The sequence below is a fragment of the Girardinichthys multiradiatus genome, chromosome Y (genome assembly GCF_021462225.1).
Source record: "Girardinichthys multiradiatus isolate DD_20200921_A chromosome Y, DD_fGirMul_XY1, whole genome shotgun sequence".
Taxonomy (NCBI): domain Eukaryota; kingdom Metazoa; phylum Chordata; class Actinopteri; order Cyprinodontiformes; family Goodeidae; genus Girardinichthys; species Girardinichthys multiradiatus.
In genome coordinates this window covers 28,591,624-28,611,347 of record NC_061818.1, presented here as the reverse complement: position 1 = coordinate 28,611,347, position 19,724 = coordinate 28,591,624, and the positions used below count along the sequence as shown (strand labels likewise).

Below are 19,724 nucleotides of genomic sequence, written 5' to 3'. Positions count from 1 at the left end.
TCTTGGATGTTGTGTTTCTTTTACTACTGCACTTTTTCCTTTCGCTCAATTTTCCATTACAGCAATCTGTGAAGAGCCAACCTTTTTAGCAATGAATAATGAATTCAGAATGAATAGATGTTAGGTTACATTTTTGAACTGTATGTGTGTGTGTGTGTGTGTGTGTGTGTGTGTGTGTGTGTGTGTGTTTATACACTGAGGAATGATTTTACTCTTACCCCTCACTGTTGATGGAGGAGTTGCGGGACATGGTTTTGGGAGATGTGTCGTAGTCTGAGTCCGAGCGGTACAGGAAGGATTCCCTACGTTGGCTCTGGGGAAAAGAAGGGTGGAGCACCAACCCAGGATTCGCCTGCGAATCCATGGGACTGCGGCCTGGTGAGGGGCCATTTTCTGAATCGAAACTGAGGGATTAGAGAAGACAGGAAGGAAACTTGGTTTTACATGTGATACACATAAAAAGTTTAGGTTTTGCTACTTCTTATCACGTAGTGACAGTAAATAGTATTTAGGGAACCCTGAATGCCCACACATCAGCTATGCAGCCTGCTGTGCTTGTCATTTTCTTAAAGATAAAATTGCAGACAGGAGTTGAAACCATGAATATCATTGCTAGTCTGTGCTAACGTGGTACTGGCAGATTGCCATGGGACTGCTCTGACAATTACACTTTACTGACAAGTCATTTTTCAGGAGGAATCACTTTAGTCAGCAAACTGAGCAATAATAACTGCCATTTCTCTGTAGCTAAACCTGCTTCTTGGAGGATGTGAATGATTGGGAGTTTGATGAGGGTTGAGATCTCTTTCAGAGCCCAAAGGTCTGAAATAAACTACTGACTGATTGAGAATACTTGCACATACAAGGTTGCCTGTAGACTTTTAATCTCAAGTAAGGCTAAGAATATATGTTCCTCTGATTGGAATCCCAGTTTTTTATCCTTTGTATGCAGGAGTGAATCCAAATGCATGCATTGTAGATGATGCAAGTTAACATCCTACCAATAGGATCATGCTATTCCACAGATAAAGAGCTCTGCATTGAATTGCTTCATTTGAACATGGCATGTACTTCATATTTTAAAGCTCCCTTTTAGAGACATTTTCATCAGCATTAGAAACAGGACAAACATCAGTTTCAGGGAATAAAACTTTTAAAGCCAGTTCTTTCTTCATTTTTAAGTTTGGGAGACAAAACTTAAGGCAATCTAACGGTCTCCATTCACACTAAAGCTCAAATATATAAACAAGGAATGCCACGCATTTTAAATTACACATCTCTTTTACCCTGAAACCAGGCCTCAAAAAAATCCTTCAGACCACTTTTCTTTTCAGAAATCTAAATAGAGATGGGATCTTGCAGCTCAGAAATAAACCTTGTGTTCATTGAGCAGCACAGTGCAGACAGAAATCAGGTTATCTGACCAAATGTTTAAAATATCATTTTTTCTTCATCTGAAATTCAATTTAAATTAAAACAAATTCCTTATATTTGATTTTTTTGTTTTTGTTTGTTTGTCTCAATGTTATAATGACATGGATGAATGAGTAAGGGTGTTGCTGGGCTGTTACAAGATTTACTCATCTCCTCACTTCACCTAAACTTGAGAAGCTATTAAAGCAAATAAGGCTTTGAGCGCCTTTCAGTTTGATTTCTAAAACCCAGACTGATATTTTTAGAATTCATACTTGTAAATTGGCCAATTAGGAGCCACTCCTTCATCCCACAGGGCTCCATAAACATGGTAACAGATCAAGTTATCATTAAACAAGTTTTCCCCTGTAATGAAAAACACATCAAAAGTGTCTGCCGGGGGGACCTTCTGTAAGATACAAGTGCTAATCCTCCCTTTTATTTTTTTCTGTCTGAAGGCATTCTGAATTTTAAAAATCCAGTCTAAAATGTTCACATTTCACTAATGTTTGCATCACTTCAAGCCAAACTAAAGCAGAAGATCACAAAGATCAGGGCAATCACTTTCATGTAAAAACTGGGACACATTAAAAATAAGTGCCTTGGTGCACAACTGTACCTGCATATACGATGAGACGAGCATCTGTGCTCCTGAATGCTGCGGTTCAGTTTCAAGCGGCGAAACATAGCACACCGCCCGTGTCCACGTGATTGATCATCTGGTGACACCGGTGAGGTGAGAACTGAGGGGGCATGAGGTGGACTCTCAGACCTCTCCCACAACCGCAGCTGTCGCGCCAGTTTCCTCTGAGTCATTTCTGCCAGCTCTGGCCCTGCTGGGGCTGACCATCTAAAGAAAACTCCCCCAACCCTCCACTTACAAAGGGCTGTCTCACTCCCTGTATGGCTGCCTCTCTCCAACGCATCCACTTCTTTATTGCGCACAGGCGTATCAGGCAGGAATGACTGCAGCACTAGTTGTACGTGCTGCAAACTGTCCTCGTTCCACAGCAAGATTCAACAACAAAGCCCAGTCCTCCCTTCAGTCCTGCTATCCCGCGCGTGTGATACCAGAGGAGGCAAAGTTCATCAACATACATATCCCTTCTCTGTGATCCTCAGGCCCATTAAACTTACTCAAACTTTGATTACTTCAAACTCAGACAGACTCCGAGTGCTCCCGCTGCAGCTGGAACTGATAGCTATCCCATGACTTATCCAGTCCTATGTAGTTTTCAACCTCAAAACTCCCAAGACGCCTGTGTTCCGAACACAACTTGTGATAATCTGTTAATTTTCTGAACAAGACAGCCTTTTGCCCTCTGATGTGTTTTAGCTTTTCTCCTCCCCCAAACTCCCTTCTGCAAAGCATGTGCTCTCACTATGCTTATCTCACAACTGACAGGTCCCAACAGGAAGGCTGATCAGTAATAGAAACAGACCACAGGCGCTAGAACTGAGAAGCATGCAAAGCCTGTGTAACGACGATTTGAAGTGAATATACAAACAACCAAAGAGGAAGAGAAAAAATTCTGGGGGAAAATGAGTTGACTCATACCCCTGTGTAAATGTTTACATGCTCGACTAAAAAGCGTGCAAGATTTGTCCCCAAAACATTTCTGTATTTTGACATCAACAGCCTTGTTCACCTACAGCATTTATTTGGCCTTTAGATGAGAACAGACACGCTGCCTCCTAAATGTTCTCTGTTTGTGGCGTTTAGACCTTGAAACAGCACTCATAAATGGTGCATTAGAACAATCACAAGTAATGCACTGATGACACCGTGGGGATAAATGGTTAAAAGTCTCTAGCTGGATTTTTTTTTTTATTCATACAGTTCTGTGAAAGAGTGTTCACTTCCTCTAAGAGTTCTTCTGCTTTGTTTTTACTGTTGCACTTAGAATGTTCCAGATCATTAGACAAATTTTAATATCAGACAAAGATGACCTGAATAAATGCAAAATACAGTTTTCAAATGACTTCATTTATTAAGGGGATAAAGGTATCCAAACCAATCTGCCCCTATGTAAAGAAATAATGAATCTAAGAGCTGATTGGGCCAATTACAACTGCTATCAAGTTTTTGCATTAACAGGCAATACGTCTGAAATTTTGGCCCACTCTTCTTGTAGAAGTGTTTTAATTCAGCCACACGCTTAGGGTCGTCAAGCATGAACAACCTGTTTAAGGTAATTACAAACCCTTTATTTGGGATTTTCGTACCTTTTCAAAGGTTCACAAGCTGATTTGCTTTGGATCAGAGCCTTGTTCTACAACATTTGAGGTCACAAACTGGCCAGACATTGTCTTACAGGATTTTCTGCTAGAGAACACAATTAATGCTTCTACCAATTATGACAAGCTGATCAGTTCTTGAAGAAACAAAGCAGGCCCAGACCATTACACCACCACCACGTTTGACTGTAAGCATGATGATTTTTTCTTCCTGAAATAACGAGTTAGTTTTACACCAAATGTAACAGGATGCAAACCTTCTGAAAAGTTCCATGTTTGTTTCTCTAGAATATTTTCCATGAAATCCTTTAGTGCAGGGTGCAGTGGTTTTCACTTTGGACCTCTCACGTGGCTGCCATTTTTGCCCAGTACCTATCCTGTTGCTGGATCAGTTTTTTTTATTAAACAAAATCATGATTTGAAAATTCCTCATTTGTTTCACTTGAATTGATCTATGTCTAATATACACATTTGTGAACAAAAAAGCAAATACTTTCATGGCACTGTCTTGCCAAATAAAAAATATGTATGTATATAAAAAAAAATCCAAAAAACATTTAGCTGCAGCAGTACTAAGAAAAAAAAAGCCTTACAGCTACTTGACCACTGTATGTGCAAAGTTTACTGGCTGCTCACTTTCTTGAGATGTAATTTATTGCTTTTATAAAAGCTGGGATTGATTAATACATCTGCAGTAACCTGATTAACCTGATAAGCTACTAGAATGACATTTTGAAACAGCATGTTGGTGAGTGAGGCAATTTCCTTTAAGAAGAGAACAAAAAAGTGGTAGGTTGTGTAAGAATGTCTCAGAAATAATAGATAGGGTTACTGTAGAAATGATTCAAACTCCAGAGAAATATTTTCAACTCAGCACATTGTAATTACTTTGTGGAAATGAAACAGCCTTATTTGAATTTGCAAATTAATTATTATAAATGTGAAAAATTCTCATGCAGCATTAGATGTTAGGGATATTCCTAAAAGGCTTCAGATGAGTTCAAGATAAAAGTCGATTAAAATCCTTGCTGATTCATTTGTACATCTAATTGTGAATACCTGTCCATCAGGGTGGAAAACTCTATACAAATATCAATTTTTTGTCAGTTGCAGGCCTAAACATTTGCTTTGTGTTTGGAATACAGATTAGACATTTTAAACTGTGCCTGAGTTTGTTTGTTATTTTTGTTAGTGTCCCTTGACTGTGCACATCTTCATACACTCTGCACAAACCAGATGAGAGCACAAATGAAATGTCTTGGGAGAAGTGTCTGTTTTTTTCTTTTCCTACAGTTTTTCCAGCAGAACAAAAACCTGCTGCAGGAATTCTACCTCTCAGCAAGCAGCATAAAGCATGAGCACAGTAATAAACCCAGCGAAGATAAGATGCGTTGTCAAGCTGTTCCTCCTTTCCTCCTGCCTTGCATATTCAGGAGTTCACCTTTGCTTTTGAGTCTTTTTCTCTTGGTGGGGGTAACCAGTGTTTGCTTACAGGTCCTTCCCAAAATATTAGCATATTGTGATAAAGTTCATTATTTTCCATAATGTCATGATGAAAATTTAACATTTATATATTTTAGATTCATTGCACACTAACTGAAATATTTCAGGTCTTTTATTGTCTTAATACGGATGATTTTGGCATACAGCTCATGAAAACCCAAAATTCCTATCTCACAAAATTAGCATATTATTAAAAGGGTCTCTAAACAATCTATGAACCTAATCATCTGAATCAACGAGTTAACTCTAAACACCTGCAAAGGATTCCTGAGGCCTTTAAAACTCCCAGCCTGGTTCATCACTCAAAACCCCAATCATGGGTAAGACTGCCGACCTGACTGCTGTCCAGAAGGCCACTATTGACACCCTCAAGCAAGAGGGTAAGACACAGAAAGAAATTTCTGAATGAATAGGCTGTTCCCAGAGTGCTGTATCAAGGCACCTCAGTGGGAAGTCTGTGGGAAGGAAAAAGTGTTGCAGAAAACGCTGCACAACGAGAAGAGGTGACCGGACCCTGAGGAAGATTGTGGAGAAGGGCTGATTCCAGACCTCGGGGGACCTGCGGAAGCAGTGGACTGAGTCTGGAGTAGAAACATCCAGAGCCACCGTGCACAGGCGTGTGCAGGAAATGGGCTACAGGTGCCGCATTCCCCAGGTCAAGCCACTTTTGAACCAGAAACAGCAGCAGAAGCGCCTGACCTGGGCTACAGAGAAGCAGCACTGGACTGTTGCTCAGTGGTCCAAAGTACTTTTTTCGGATGAAAGCAAATTCTGCATGTCATTCGGAAATCAAGGTGCCAGAGTCTGGAGGAAGACTGGGGAGAAGGAAATGCCAAAATGCCAGAAGTCCAGTGTCAAGTACCCACAGTCAGTGATGGTCTGGGGTGCCGTGTCAGCTGCTGGTGTTGGTCCACTGTGTTTTATCAAGGGCAGGGTCAATGCAGCTAGCTATCAGGAGATTTTGGAGCACTTCATGCTTCCATCTGCTGAAAAGATTTATGGAGATGAAGATTTCATTTTTCAGCACGACCTGGCACCTGCTCACAGTGCCAAAACCACTGGTAAATGGTTTACTGACCATGGTATCACTGTGCTCAATTGGCCTGCCAACTCTCCTGACCTGAACCCCATAGAGAATCTGTGGGATATTGTGAAGAGAACGTTGAGAGACTCAAGACCCAACACTCTGGATGAGCTAAAGGCCGCTATCGAAGCATCCTGGGCCTCCATAAGACCTCAGCAGTGCCACAGGCTGATTGCCTCCATGCCACGCCGCATTGAAGCAGTCATTTCTGCAAAAGGATTCCCGACCAAGTATTGAGTGCATAACTGTACATGATTATTTGAAGGTTGACGTTTTTTGTATTAAAAACACTTTTCTTTTATTGGTCGGATGAAATATGCTAATTTTGTGAGATAGGAATTTTGGGTTTTCATGAGCTGTATGCCAAAATCATCCGTATTAAGACAATAAAAGACCTGAAATATTTCAGTTAGTGTGCAATGAATCTAAAATATATGAATGTTAAATTTTCATCATGACATTATGGAAAATAATGAACTTTATCACAATATGCTAATATTTTGAGAAGGACCAGTATATGACACACTGAGGATGGACGATGGAGCTCATCTTGGAAAGTCAAAGATAAAATGGGCCTTACACAAAGTCTGATTGAACAATGTCTTTCAATAACAGACTTAAAAAATGTCAAGAATTCTGATTCAGTCGACAGTTACTATTGTAATCCCTGGAGAGTTAATAAAGAGACAATTATTCTATCTGCTGCTAAATACAGAGTCCCCGTTCAATGTTAACTCATGAAACCTCTGAAAATGACTCATGCACACCCCTGTATGCGCACACACAGAAATACTGTGGCAAAAACATTCCTCAGTGTTTCTCAGAGGTGCGCCCACAACTCTACAGTGTTAATGCATGAACTCACACATATAATGCCTTGCAAAAGCACTGTTTCGCATTTTGTCATGGTAAAACCACAAACCTCAAACTATTGTATTAGGGTTTTATGGAATACACCAACACAAACTAGCACATAAATGTAAGAAAAGGAAGGAAAATTATGAAAAACCCTTCTCTGCAGCGATTATAGCTTTAAGTCAGGATGGCAGTAGAGATACATGAGCACCAGATAATAAAATATTGCTTGTCTGTCAGGTTTTCTATAACTTTTATGCATGTGCCATCAGTGGGGAGTTGGCGTTGTGCTGAGTAGGCATCCCCTGCTTGCTGCATGCTTTTTGCAGGACTGCATTGCATTGTGTCCTTTCCCAAAATCTCAGATCATTTCTTGCTTTTCAGTTGGCTAGCGATTTGCAGAAGGAGAGGATCACCCAGGGCACAATTTGTGTGAGAACCACCAGTGCAATAAAAAAAGTACAAAGAGTTTCTGTGAATAGCATTCTTCAAGGCTTGCACTTGAATATGGTTTGATCTAAACCATTCACCTGTCGCTTTGGCTGTAAGTTTATGGTAGCTGTCCTGTAGGGAAGGTGAACCCCTACCCCAGTTTCAAGTCTTTTGCATTGTTTTTTATCACAGCAACCTTACAGATCCTTTATTCATTAACATTTGCCACAACATTTAGACTGTCAAACCAACTTTTTTTTTACACATTCCTAGTTCCAAGCTAAATCCCAAACAGGACAGATACTTTTTGGTTGCAGCTCTAAAGGTCTGGAACAGCCTTCCAGTTCAAGTTAAATCTGCCTAGGACTATGCCTGTCATATTGTGCTGCATTGTTTCTAATTTGCTTGTAGAACTATCAGTTTAAATAGATTTTGCTTTAAAATGTGCTCTATAAATGATTAACGGATTGCATGATTAAACAGCTTCTTGAACCAGAGCTCTGGATCTCTGCAGCTTCTCCAGAGTTACCATGGGTATCTTGGTTGCTTCTTTGAATAATGCTCTTCTTGTCAAACCTGTCAGATTTACCGTTGTGCCATACTCTTTAATTTTTTTAGATTAGGAGTTGAAGGGTGCTTTTTGTGATGTTAAAATCTTGGGACACTGTTTTGCACCCTAATCCTGCTTTTAACTTTTCCACAACTTTACCCATGCCCTATCTGATGTGCTTCTTTGTCTTCAAGATGCTGTTTGTTCACCAATGTTCTCTAACAAACTTCTGAGGCCTTCACAAATTAGCTGTGTTAAATTACAGGTGGACTGGATTTTATTCACGGGTTTGACAGTAAAGGTAGCTGAACACAAATGCATGCCTCCCTTTTCAAACAAATGTTGAAAAACATGTATATTTTTACTTCTACCACACAACTACTTGTTTGTGTGTGTTGATCACATATAATACCAGTAAAATACATTATGACAGGTTTAAATGTGAAATGGTTCAAGCGCTGTGAATATTTTTGCGAGGCAGATCCACTCTCCATAGGTTGATTTCAATATATAAATTTCCCTGGAGTGTATTGCCATGGACAATGACAAGATATTTACAAGTTTCACAGGGATGTGAAATTTTATGCCAATAGACAGACTTCTTGTGAAAGATAACAAACTGTCTCTTTCTGGTTGAAGAAAAACACTTTCAAAGCTGCCGTCTCCCATGTTGCCATGCTACCTGAAATGCATCTCTGACGCACACTAGAGACAGCTTTGTGATAATGGATAATATGGCTTCTTTTGCATGACTGAGAGATGCAGCCACTGACTCGGAAAATGTAAAGTTCATTTACTGCATGTGCGCTAACACTGTTACATCACGGTGTATTATGTCTTGGCTGAGGGTGCCTTCTATGGAGGTAGAATTTAGTTTGATTATTAAATTACCCCTGTGTATTTTCTCACACAGAGTTCTTATATGCAGAATAAGCCAGGGAAAATTGGACTGTGCAGCAGCAGCGACAACAGCAGCGGCTGCTCATTTAGTCCCCTCTCAGCACACATTTCTGTAACAAAAGCGAGAGCCTGATTCCATGTCATTAATACAGCAGGCTTCAAAGGGCTTTGGAGCCCTGAGTCAATACAGCGATTAGTTAAATTAAACCATTAAGTCTATATGAGAGTGTAGAGGAGATTTACATACATCCCCTCCACTGACCCTTTCTTGCCATTGATTATTCATTAACTACCAGCAATGAGAAGCCCCTGGCAAGGGCAGGGCCACCAGATCAGCTAATTCCCAACCGTCTGGCTGGTGTCAGCTCTCCTGTCTCTGCCTCTCCCTGTTCGCTGCCGCTAATCAGGTCCCTTTAAAGGAATGAGCCAGCCCTCTTTCACTTAACTATATATAAAAATGGACACCAAGTCCCAACCTGCTGTTTTCTTTTCTGTCAATCCTCTCAGTTCACTAAGTTAATGATTAACCTGCCTGAGCCCATCCTGTGGTTTTTCCCACAGAACAAACACACACAGAATCCATAGTGTAAGTCTCAGTGCAGAATGACAGTTATTTCCTTCCCCCGCTTCCTACACTGCCAAGCAAGCACAGATGCTTATTTCCACGTGCAATTTCAGCCCCCACCCTCCCATGAGCTATGCCTCACCCTGGCATTTAGCACCTGGCTGATTGCTACCACTGTGGGGGAGGCACTGAGGGCAGGGGAAGCGAAGAGGAGAGAGGACTTGCAAATTGGGAAAGTACGCTCCTTTTATAAGTTGACCATATAATCACAGCTGTACTCTGTTGCCATGTTCCAGTCATCTGCACGACTTTAGAGTACATTAGTACATTTTTATTATGCGTTGCTGTAAGCTAGGGGACGCTTTCAGGGCAGCACACCAATAACTGACACATCTCAAATGACACGTCTAAATCGGGCTTGCCGTGTCCACTTGCCTCAGCTTCCCCTTTGTGCTTCTTGGGCACACACAGGAGACAGAGCCACGCTCGCGCCTGCTTACATTTTAATGCCAACATTTACAGTAGGATGCACACAGAGTAGAAGCTCTAAGGGGAATGCTGGCGCCTCTCCACATGGGTAAAGAGAAGGCATCTGGCCACCATGGCCTCACAGAGCGTGGATGAAATAATGCTTTGACATGCATGGGGAGAAGGAAAAACATGGCACAAAAAGAACGGAAGTAAACAGTTGGACAGAGCCGTGGGAAGACTGCTAATAAGTTGGTCAGCAGCTGCTCTAAAATCCCAGAATTTATTGGAATCTATTAATCTTTTATCACCACTTATGCTGCGAGAACAATTGTCTTGTTATCAAAATTCAAAACATCTCATAATAACCATGAATTTGACTCTTGTGACTTATTTTGCCCGGGCTGCTGAACGCTCATTAAGCGCATCAAATTATGTGTTACACAGCCATCCTTTTAGCAATACTTCCCAGCACACATTGCATGAACAACCTAAAATGGACAAAAAAATTCCACTTTTGTCTCATCAGTCCACAGAAAATTTTTCCCCAAAGTCTTCATTAAGATATTTTTTGTCAAATTTGAGAAGAGCTTCTGTGGTGGTTTTTCCTCAGCAATGATTTTCCCCTTGCCGCTGTCCCATGGATGTCATTTTGTCGAAATTCTTTCTTATTGTTGAATCATGTACACTGACCTTATCTGAGGAGGGTGAAGTAGGCAGTGCTTTCATTTTTGTGACCTCCTGGAGGAGTTGTTGATGTGCTCTTGAAGTAATTTTGATAGGCTAGCTTCTCCTGGGAAGATTTATCACTGATGTCTCTCACTGTGATTCACTGAAGTCCCAAACTGCTTTATAACCCTTTCCAGATTAATAGATATTAATAATATTCTTTCTTATCTGTTGTTAAATTTAATTTAGATTGTGGCAAGATGAGATGCATTTTGAGATCTTTAAGCCTACCTCATGTTGTCAGACAGGTTCTATATAGTTAATTTCTTAATTCTAAGGGTCTGGCAGTTGTCAATCCCAAGTTTGGTTAGTGAAACTGAATTTCCTTTCCAAAAAATAGGGCTTGTTATTGAAATCAAAAATATCTCATAGCCAACATGAAATTAAGTCCTGTGACTTGACCCAGCTGCCTAATGTTCATTAAACTTATGAGGGTTAAAAAACACTCCCCTCCTTTTTCAAAAACTCCTCTGCAAGCATTGTTTGGAAGATATAAAGCCTCTTCCTTCACCCAGTTTGATTAAAACCTCAGACGAGTCACTCAAATTTTCTCAGCTAATAGAAGAAAACAATGCTAACTCTGATGAAAAATTAGATCCACTTCAGCCCCTTCCCCCACGCTCTCACTGTAAGTCACCAGTGTCGCAAAGAGATCCTCTTGTTACTGTAAAACTGGACTGTACGTGAAAAAATGTAAATCTCACGATGAATTAACTCTTTCGCACATATTTATTCTGCACATATCTGGTAATGTGGTTAGTGTAAACTAGTGTTTTCCCAGCGTCACGGCCATGACCTCATTCCACCCTCCCTTGTGAGGCTCCCAGCTGTCCCACCCATGGCCTCTACCACTCGTCCAGCCCCTCGTTGTGCTGCGGCCAGATCACAGAGCGATAGATTACAGCAGATTATCCTGCCCACAGGATAACCAACCTTGCTTTGGTCTGCCAAACAGAGCTGGGCATAGGCTGTGAAAATGCAAAACACATGCCTTTCAGGAAGAACCCAGAGGGATTGGCTGCTATCATACACCAGACAAATGCCACAGGAAAGGGATTTAGTTCATGGGATACACTGGGCAAGGTAATGAGCTTTGACTTCTACACGCTGAAAGCACAGCCACAGCCATGCCTTTTTAAAGATCACTGTAATAAATAAATTCCATCAGGATTCCTGGTGGCTCACTCACGTTGCTCTTAGCACAATGTTTTCACTCATTCAAGGAATCTGGGCTTTGCTGTTTTTGTCTTCTACTCTGTCTTCCTCAAAACCCACCAGAGGCATCCGTCACTTCACATCAGCAGATCTCTGAACTCCTGGAAGCTTTCAGGAGTCTCTCTCAGGTGCAGACCAAATTGTTCTGTTACCTCAACTTTCAACTCTGTTGAGTTGTACCTTTTTGAAATGACCTACTATGCAACCCGTAGCTGATGAGTGTTAACACGTAAATGAAAATGAGTGAAATCCCCAAAAATTATTTTTCCAAGTTGAAGGACTAGGGGAATTTGCTTTGTAGCACTTGAAAAAGGGAAACTTTTCAGAAACGCACTTGAAAACAGGGGGGGGGGGGGGGGAGCTGTGTTGCAAAGGTTGCTTTCACAACAAGCAATATTTTGTACCAAGGAGGTATAGAGTGATTTATTGTTTAATGTTGTATTACTCTAGTGAAACATTGTTTTACTAAGTATAAAATGTTTTGACGTGTTAGTACATTAGCAAGACAATATTGAAAGCTGACATAAATAACAATAGATTTTGCCGGTAGGGCCACATTTGAGATTAAATTTTGGTTCTTATATAACAAACAAAAAGAATGTGAGCTGCAGGATTAATAACTGCTTACACAACACGGACGAGCGTATTAAGTCACATATGTTTACATAACGGCTGCACGGTGGCACAGTTGGTAGCACTGTTGCCTTGCAGCAAGAAGGTCCTGGGTTCGATTCTGACCGGGGGTCTTTCTGCATGGAGTTTGCATGTTCTCCTCGTGCATGCATGGGTTCTCACTGGGTACTCTGGCTTCCTCCCACAGTCCAAAGACATGCCTGTTAGGTTAATTGGTCACTCTAAATTGCCCTTAGGTGTGTGAATGAGTGTGTGCGTGGTTGTTTGTGTGTTGCCCTGCGATGGACTGGCGACTTGTCCAGGGTGTACCCTGCCTCTCGCCAATAGATTGATGGAAATAGGCACCAGCTCCCCCGTGACCCACTATGGAATAAGCGGTAGAAAATGACTGACTGACTGTTTACATAACAGGAAGTGAAAACTGATTGGGCCTCTTGAAACAGTGTCACATTTCTCAGTGGAATATTTTAACCACCTTTTAAGATTAGTTCCAGCATCTTCTAGTTTATAATAGGCTTGAGCTATTATCTGAGGTTGCCAGTTTGGGTCAGATGGTTGAAACTTGGACCCAATTAGGTATTCTAACAAGACAATGATTCCTAACACATTTCTGGAATGGATAAAGCAGGCTAACGTTAAGCTTGTGGAATGGCCATGCCAAAGTCCTAATGCTGACCACATTGAAAATTTGTGGATTAATCTTAAGAATCAAATCTGTGCAGAAAAATTTAAATAAACTGCCAAAAATAGTTGTCAAATATCCAGCTAAAGATTGCTGATCAGCACAAAAATACTGTTGAGGTGCAACTAACTGAGGGATAAGTAACCTCATGCGATGTATGAATATTTGTAAGCCTGTATGTAAAGTTAGAATCCATAATAAATGTAAGCCTAAACCCAAACTAATATGTCATTCATGCCCATAATGAGCGTATGCAAACTCAGAGTAACTGTGGGAAGTGTTGAGACATCAGAGCAATCATTGTATTCAATATTTGGCCATATATCCTAGTTTTTATGGAGCTCAAAGCGCAGCCATCCTCGCTCATTGTGTGGTCTGTCGGCCTGCAGTCTGTCATCATGAAATAAAACACATTTTCGATTAGACTTAGGTCAGAGGAATCGCTTGAAGCGTCGACATAACTTAAGAGTTTAGAAATCAAACAATTTCCTGCTCCATCTGAACGTCAAAGATTATTTTCATGTAACCCCTTATTGGGGGCATGTCTTTTTTTCTTTTCAAGGAAGAATGAGCCTTCTAAAGTCTCAAATATCCTCAAAGCTGGAATTTACCTCTTTAAAAATTCACTGCCTGCACTCCCTGCCAGCTATTTTGCTGTTGTCTGCTGCATATATTATACGGCAGGGGGCAACAGGGTCAGCCTAGATTGACAGAATGGTTATTTCCTTTCTCTCTCTCTCTTTATTTATCAGTTTCTCCTCAATATGTGTTTTTCTCCTTTTCCCTCTTTTCTCACTGGTTTCTCTTAAAATGATTCATTACAGCTCTGTTATGGACAACCAGCAGCAACAGAAACACTTTTTTTATTCCCATTCCCCCTCTCCACTCTTCAATTTTTTTATTACTCCACGGAGATCTGTACTCTTCTATATGTAAATGTCCCTCTAGCCTGCCATCCCAGCGATTGCTGAGTGTGAAGTGTTAGTATTTTAGTCGTGCCTCCCAAACGTCCGTGTTTTTTACTTAACCAGTGTTCCAGTTTCAAAATAGCAGGGTAGGGAACCAGTAGAACAAGTCTTATAATGGGCCTTGTTCCACCTTGCTGGTTGGTTTTTGTTACAGGCGCCGCATTTTTTTTCTCCTTTACTTGAGAAGGAAGCTGAGCTAAACAGATGGATCAACCGAGCCATCCGGAGAAATGACAAATGTAATCAATAGGTGCTCTGTTTAGTTTCCTGCTACTCACTCCTGGATTCATTTTCGAGCTAAGAGACAAAAACTCTTCAAGGGGAGAGTAACCGTTCTATAACAGCCAGAGCAATCTTATCATATTGATTTACTTTTGATGTTCAATGGACTTTCTCGGGGAGGAAGTGCAAGCGGCAGGAGGTTCGATGGATGGAGGCAACATGGGTCAGAAAGATTAAAGGTGTCATGAACTAAATTTTAATTGAAATGTCTAGATTTCTAAAAAAGTCAAGGGGTGTGGAGAGCAGTGATAGCACGGACATCTCTGCAATGCAGCCAAAATCTATAAAACTGGCTCCCCATGCAGTTACCCCACCAACCCGTCCCCCCAACAAGCCCACACAAGGGGTTGTAGTTTTAGCACATCCCCCGTAACTGGCTCTCTGCTAGTTGTGGCTGTTGGGCCTCTTTTATTTTATTCCAGATGGGAGAGAAAGAAGAAGGGAAAAGAAAGAGAAAAATTAGTCATCGGGAGCTACCTGAATGTCCCTGTGGCACGGTTCCCCCCACCATCAGACTACCTTGTTCTTCATAATTTCTTCATGTTTTCCCTTGGTCTGCCATCTGTCTGGTCTGGTCTGGTCTGGTCTGGTCTGGTCTGTCTGTCTGTCTGTCTGTCTGTCTGTCTGTCTGTCTGTCTGTCTGTCTATCCATCTATCCATCTATCTATCTACAGGACTTCTGGATTTCTTCTTTCTTTTTTGTCACACTTTACTGTTTGAGATCATTACAAAAAAAATGAAAACATAAAGCAGTTTTCAAATCAAATAAATCAAATTATATTTATTTAGAGAAAAAAAAGGCATTTCAAACAAATCTGCATCTGTGTGAAAAAGTAATCACCCCTTTACACCTAACAACTAGTTATGGCAGCCTTGGTGGCAACATGTGCCCCACTCTTCTTTGTAGAATGTCTTTAATTTAGGAAAATTGGAGGACTTTATAAGGTCATTCCACAGTATCGCAGTCAGATTGAAGTCCAGACTTTGACTAGACCACTCCAAATAGCTCTCGATCACTCTCCTGCTGCATAACACAGGTGCATTTGTGTTTGAGGCAACTTTTTAGATTTTCCAGAAGAGTGCAGAATTGATGTTTTCATCAGTTTGGTATGTATCCAGATTCTAAATAACCACAACATCGCACTACCAAGAGCATGTTTGACTGCATTTTTGACAGTACGGTGTTCTTTCTCTGAAAAACACCAGATGTAACAGGGATACATTCCAAAACATTCCTCTTTTGTCTCGTCAGTCCACAAAATATTTCCCTAAAAGTCTGGAGGATCATCAAGATATTTTTGGCAAATGTGGGAAGTGCTTTCATGTTCTTTTTGGTCATAAATTGTTATGGACATGGAATTCTCCAATGGATGCAGTTTTTACCCAGTCTCTTATTGTTGAATCATGAACACTGACCTTCACTGAGCAGTAAGTAACACCTGCAGAGCTTTAGATATTGTTGTGGGTTTTGGTAGGATGGCATCTCTGGAGAAGGTTCTCCAATGTTCTATGATTTCTTAATTTGTAGATGATGGCTTATACAATGGTTTGCTAGAGGCCCAAAGCCTTAGAAATTGTTTTCAGGACTGATAGATGTCAACACCTTCTTGTCTAATCTGATTGTCACCTGATTTCTTTAGATCAGGGTATGATGTGTTGCTTTTTAAATATATTTTAGCCTACTTCATGTTGTCAGACAGGTTTTTCACTCAATAAATAAAAACAGCTTTTTTGCATGAACCTTCATCTCAGATTAGAATATGTTCGATGACCTGAAAATTTTAAGAGTTAAGAAAAGCTAAAACAGAATATTTTTGGACAAATCTATTTTGAATTTCATGAGATAAAAAGTTCCATAGCATTTCTGTAATTTCACATTCTGTCATATTGAATCCAATCTACACGTGAACTGCCCCCTAATAAGCAGCCTTGGCATCCCATTCGGCATAGACATTTCTCCAGAACAAAGGCGGTTGGCTGCATATTACCACAGAATGACAGATAATTACAAATTTAATGTGATGCTAAAACAAATGCAGACCAAGTGTAAAAGCGTTCAAGGTCGATTTGGAGACATGTGAAACGGTCCATTTAGCTTCACGCTCTGAATCGTACCTCAGAGCGTTTATGTTGTGGCTGAACACAAGACTGAGCAGTTGATTCCTGTTTATTTGTTTGGCATAATGTTCCTTATTTTATGTATTCACCACCATGCTGTAAGCTTCTTCTTTTTTCTGAGACAGTAGAAAGAAGACACACCTCCCTCTTTTTTGTGCATAGCTCCGACAGAGATGAGCTGAGAGGACAAGGCTGACAGATTTACACTTTTAAAGTTGACATGCCAGCATGTTAGCTGCTTGCTTATCCAATATTTGCTCTTTTTTTAGGCCTGTGATGTTCTCAACTAACCCCTCAAGGAATTTTATGGCTCTTCAGAGGAATTATGTGGCTCCACGGTGTCCACCAGCAAGCCATCTCTGTTGGTAGTAAAACGATGTAACGGTCGCTTAAAAAACTATGAGCTTTAGGATCAAACCATGGCAAAAAAGGTTTTGGGACTAAACTCCAACATGCACCCTTTAGGCCTAATGGAATTCGCATATTTGGATGATAATTTCCTTGTCATGTGACAGCTGTCAGAGTCATTATATCCATTTTTAAATATAACAGCATTAAGAATCTACAGGCATGCTAGCAACAGTGCTTTGAATTAACCATGAATGTCACAGTGCATCATGTTTTTTATGTTAACCACATTACTTGAGACCAAGCTTGCAAACATTTATTGCTAATAAACTTCAGACTGGATTAAAGTGTTATTACCACTGTGGAGAAGGGTACGATAACAAACTGAAAGGCTGACCTCACCACTACTGGACACCTGAAAAATATAGCTGTCCTTTACAAACAGCAACCTGACGCTTGTCCAATTTCTTGCAAAATCTGAACTTTTTTTACATTCTAGCTTCAGCAAAATTCCCAAGCTGTAACTGCTATTTATATTGATGATATCAGAATGATGTTTGGAATTCCACTGAGGAAAAGTTAGACTGCATTGGGTTTGTTTTCTTCTGCCCATTGGGCCAAATCCTTAAATGATGCATAAATCATAAATCCTGCACACAATGAAAGAAAGAAAACTGGCATCTGTTGGATCTATCTAAGTATCTTTAACTACTTTAACAGTATTGTCTCCTGTGCTAAAACTGAGTGCATAGAAATGAGCAGACCTTACAAAGACCAGAGATTTATTTTTATAATATGCTTTTTTAACTGATCTTATGTAATATTCTAATTTTCCGAGACACTGAATTTTGCTTTTTTATCATCTGTGAGCCATAATCATCAGATTAAGGCTTTAAATATGTCACTACAAGATGTCTAAGTAATCTATATAATATATCAGTTTCAAATTCTTAAATGAGTGACAAAAAATATAGAACCTTTTCTCGAGAATAAACTTTTTTTTAGGTGTACTTGTGTACTACACAATCAATCCAACCTGATTTTGAGGAAAAAAGAGCAACACAAGTTATTCGTAGAATATTTCACCAGAATGGCATGATGAGTATCTTCTTCTTGGATTCTGGTTATTATAAGCTTCATAATTTCCACATTTTATTAGTGTTTGCTTTTAATCATCTGCAGTTGTCTAAAATAGATGTGTCTATGAATGACTGATCAAGTGCAGGAGAACTGCATTTGATCAGTTCAGCTTTACAAAGTGAACAAGTATTTATAGATCATTCTGATTCTCTGGCAGAAAGTGAGTGCAATTTTAGGCTTTCCAAGTCTGCTGAAGGAAACAGCCATCTGTACATCTGTGTTTATATCCTAATCATCTCAGCAGAAAGCTGTACGATTCTTTACAGACTTCACACATCAGACACAGCAGAGGACAATCTTTGTCTTCCTATTCAAGATGAGTTACCTTTTGTCCTCTCAGTTATAATTTTGGATTTTTTCTGTTTTGACTCTACAGGCTATGTTGTTTTGGACTTACAAAGTTGATTTACTCTATTGCATGGTACTATCATTGAGCGTGTTTGTTCCTCTGGTTATAATTTCAGAAATGAGAAAAGCAAATGAAACAGATTTTATCTTCATAACTTTACAGATGAGTTGCTTGATTTATGAGGGAGCAGGCGCATGCAAATTTCTGCTGTAGTGCACAATTTAATTTATGAAACTGCAGAACGATCTAACTTGTTTACATCTGTAAATGTATTGAATAACATGTTGTTATATCTAAACTCAGTGTTTGAAGCAAGTGTTTTACTTAATGTAAAGTACTATGCATAAACGGTATTCTGTTGTTTTTTTTAAACTGAGGATCATGTCACCGATGGTGGTAAAGCATTAAAATAGAAGTTGCAACAGTCTTAAACTTTAAGAATCCTTAGCCTACTCCTGTGTAGATCCTGGTAAAGAGATACATTTTACACAAAGAAGACTTCAGTTTTAACCTGGAAAAAAAGTGTTGAAAAGATCAACTCTAAAGGTAATTATTTAACCTGGATATTGAGGTGTGTTTAAATGTCAAACCCTTAGAGATGAGTTCTAACAGAGATGTGCTGAAGGCAAAAATTAGCAAAAGGTTCAAAGGTTTGATCGTTATCTTGTTGAAAGATACAATGATGACCAATGGCTATCAGCTGTTTGAAATGTCTTGGAATATCAAAGGGTTCATGAGCCCCATATACTCTAAGATGTTTGCAGGGTCCACAGGGAAGAGAAACAGGCCCAAAGTGAGTGTAAGGCGGTATTCCCCATATTCATGGATTGTTACAGAACAACCTGGAGAGCTGTCTTAAGTCTCATCAGACCAAAGCACAGTCCCAGTTAAAGCACCTTTCCTATCATCAGTCCCAAATAAATGTTCATCATGTTGTCTAATTGTTGTTATGGAGATGTGGTGGCCTCAAGTTGCTACTCTTTGTTGCAGTTTTATAACAGTGAGCTTTGGAGGTGTGTTTTTTTTACCATCCTTAACATGTTCCTCATTGTAGTGGCTAGAGGTGTGACGGTGCTGCTGCAATAAGAGTAGATTTTCAAAGCTTGTTGCATGTCTTTTACAGGGGTGTCAACAATTGTGTATGCATCTTTATTATCAACATATGAAAGTACCAAACCTGTATTTTTCATTTATTCTGAATTACTGTCTTGTCACTTTGTTTTACATTCATTTATTTACAAAATATACCTTG

General features: G+C 40.0%; 1 protein-coding gene across 2 annotated transcripts in view; it reads right to left on the bottom strand.

The window, feature by feature from the left end:
• The window catches only part of LOC124864860 (cAMP-specific 3',5'-cyclic phosphodiesterase 4A-like), a 49,642-nt gene that overhangs the window by 15,768 nt on the left and 14,150 nt on the right, over positions 1-19,724 (bottom strand). Inside the window, exons 1-2 of one of the 2 annotated variants that reach the window (XM_047359803.1) lie at positions 2,033-2,565; positions 219-404 (exon numbers count right to left, since the gene is read on the bottom strand). In XM_047359803.1, the coding sequence (XP_047215759.1) occupies positions 219-404; positions 2,033-2,229 (383 nt within the window). In that variant the 5' untranslated portion in view covers positions 2,230-2,565. Of the gene's footprint in view, positions 1-218; positions 405-2,032; positions 2,566-19,724 lie in introns of those variants that run through there. The other variant, XM_047359802.1, reaches the window with a different exon arrangement.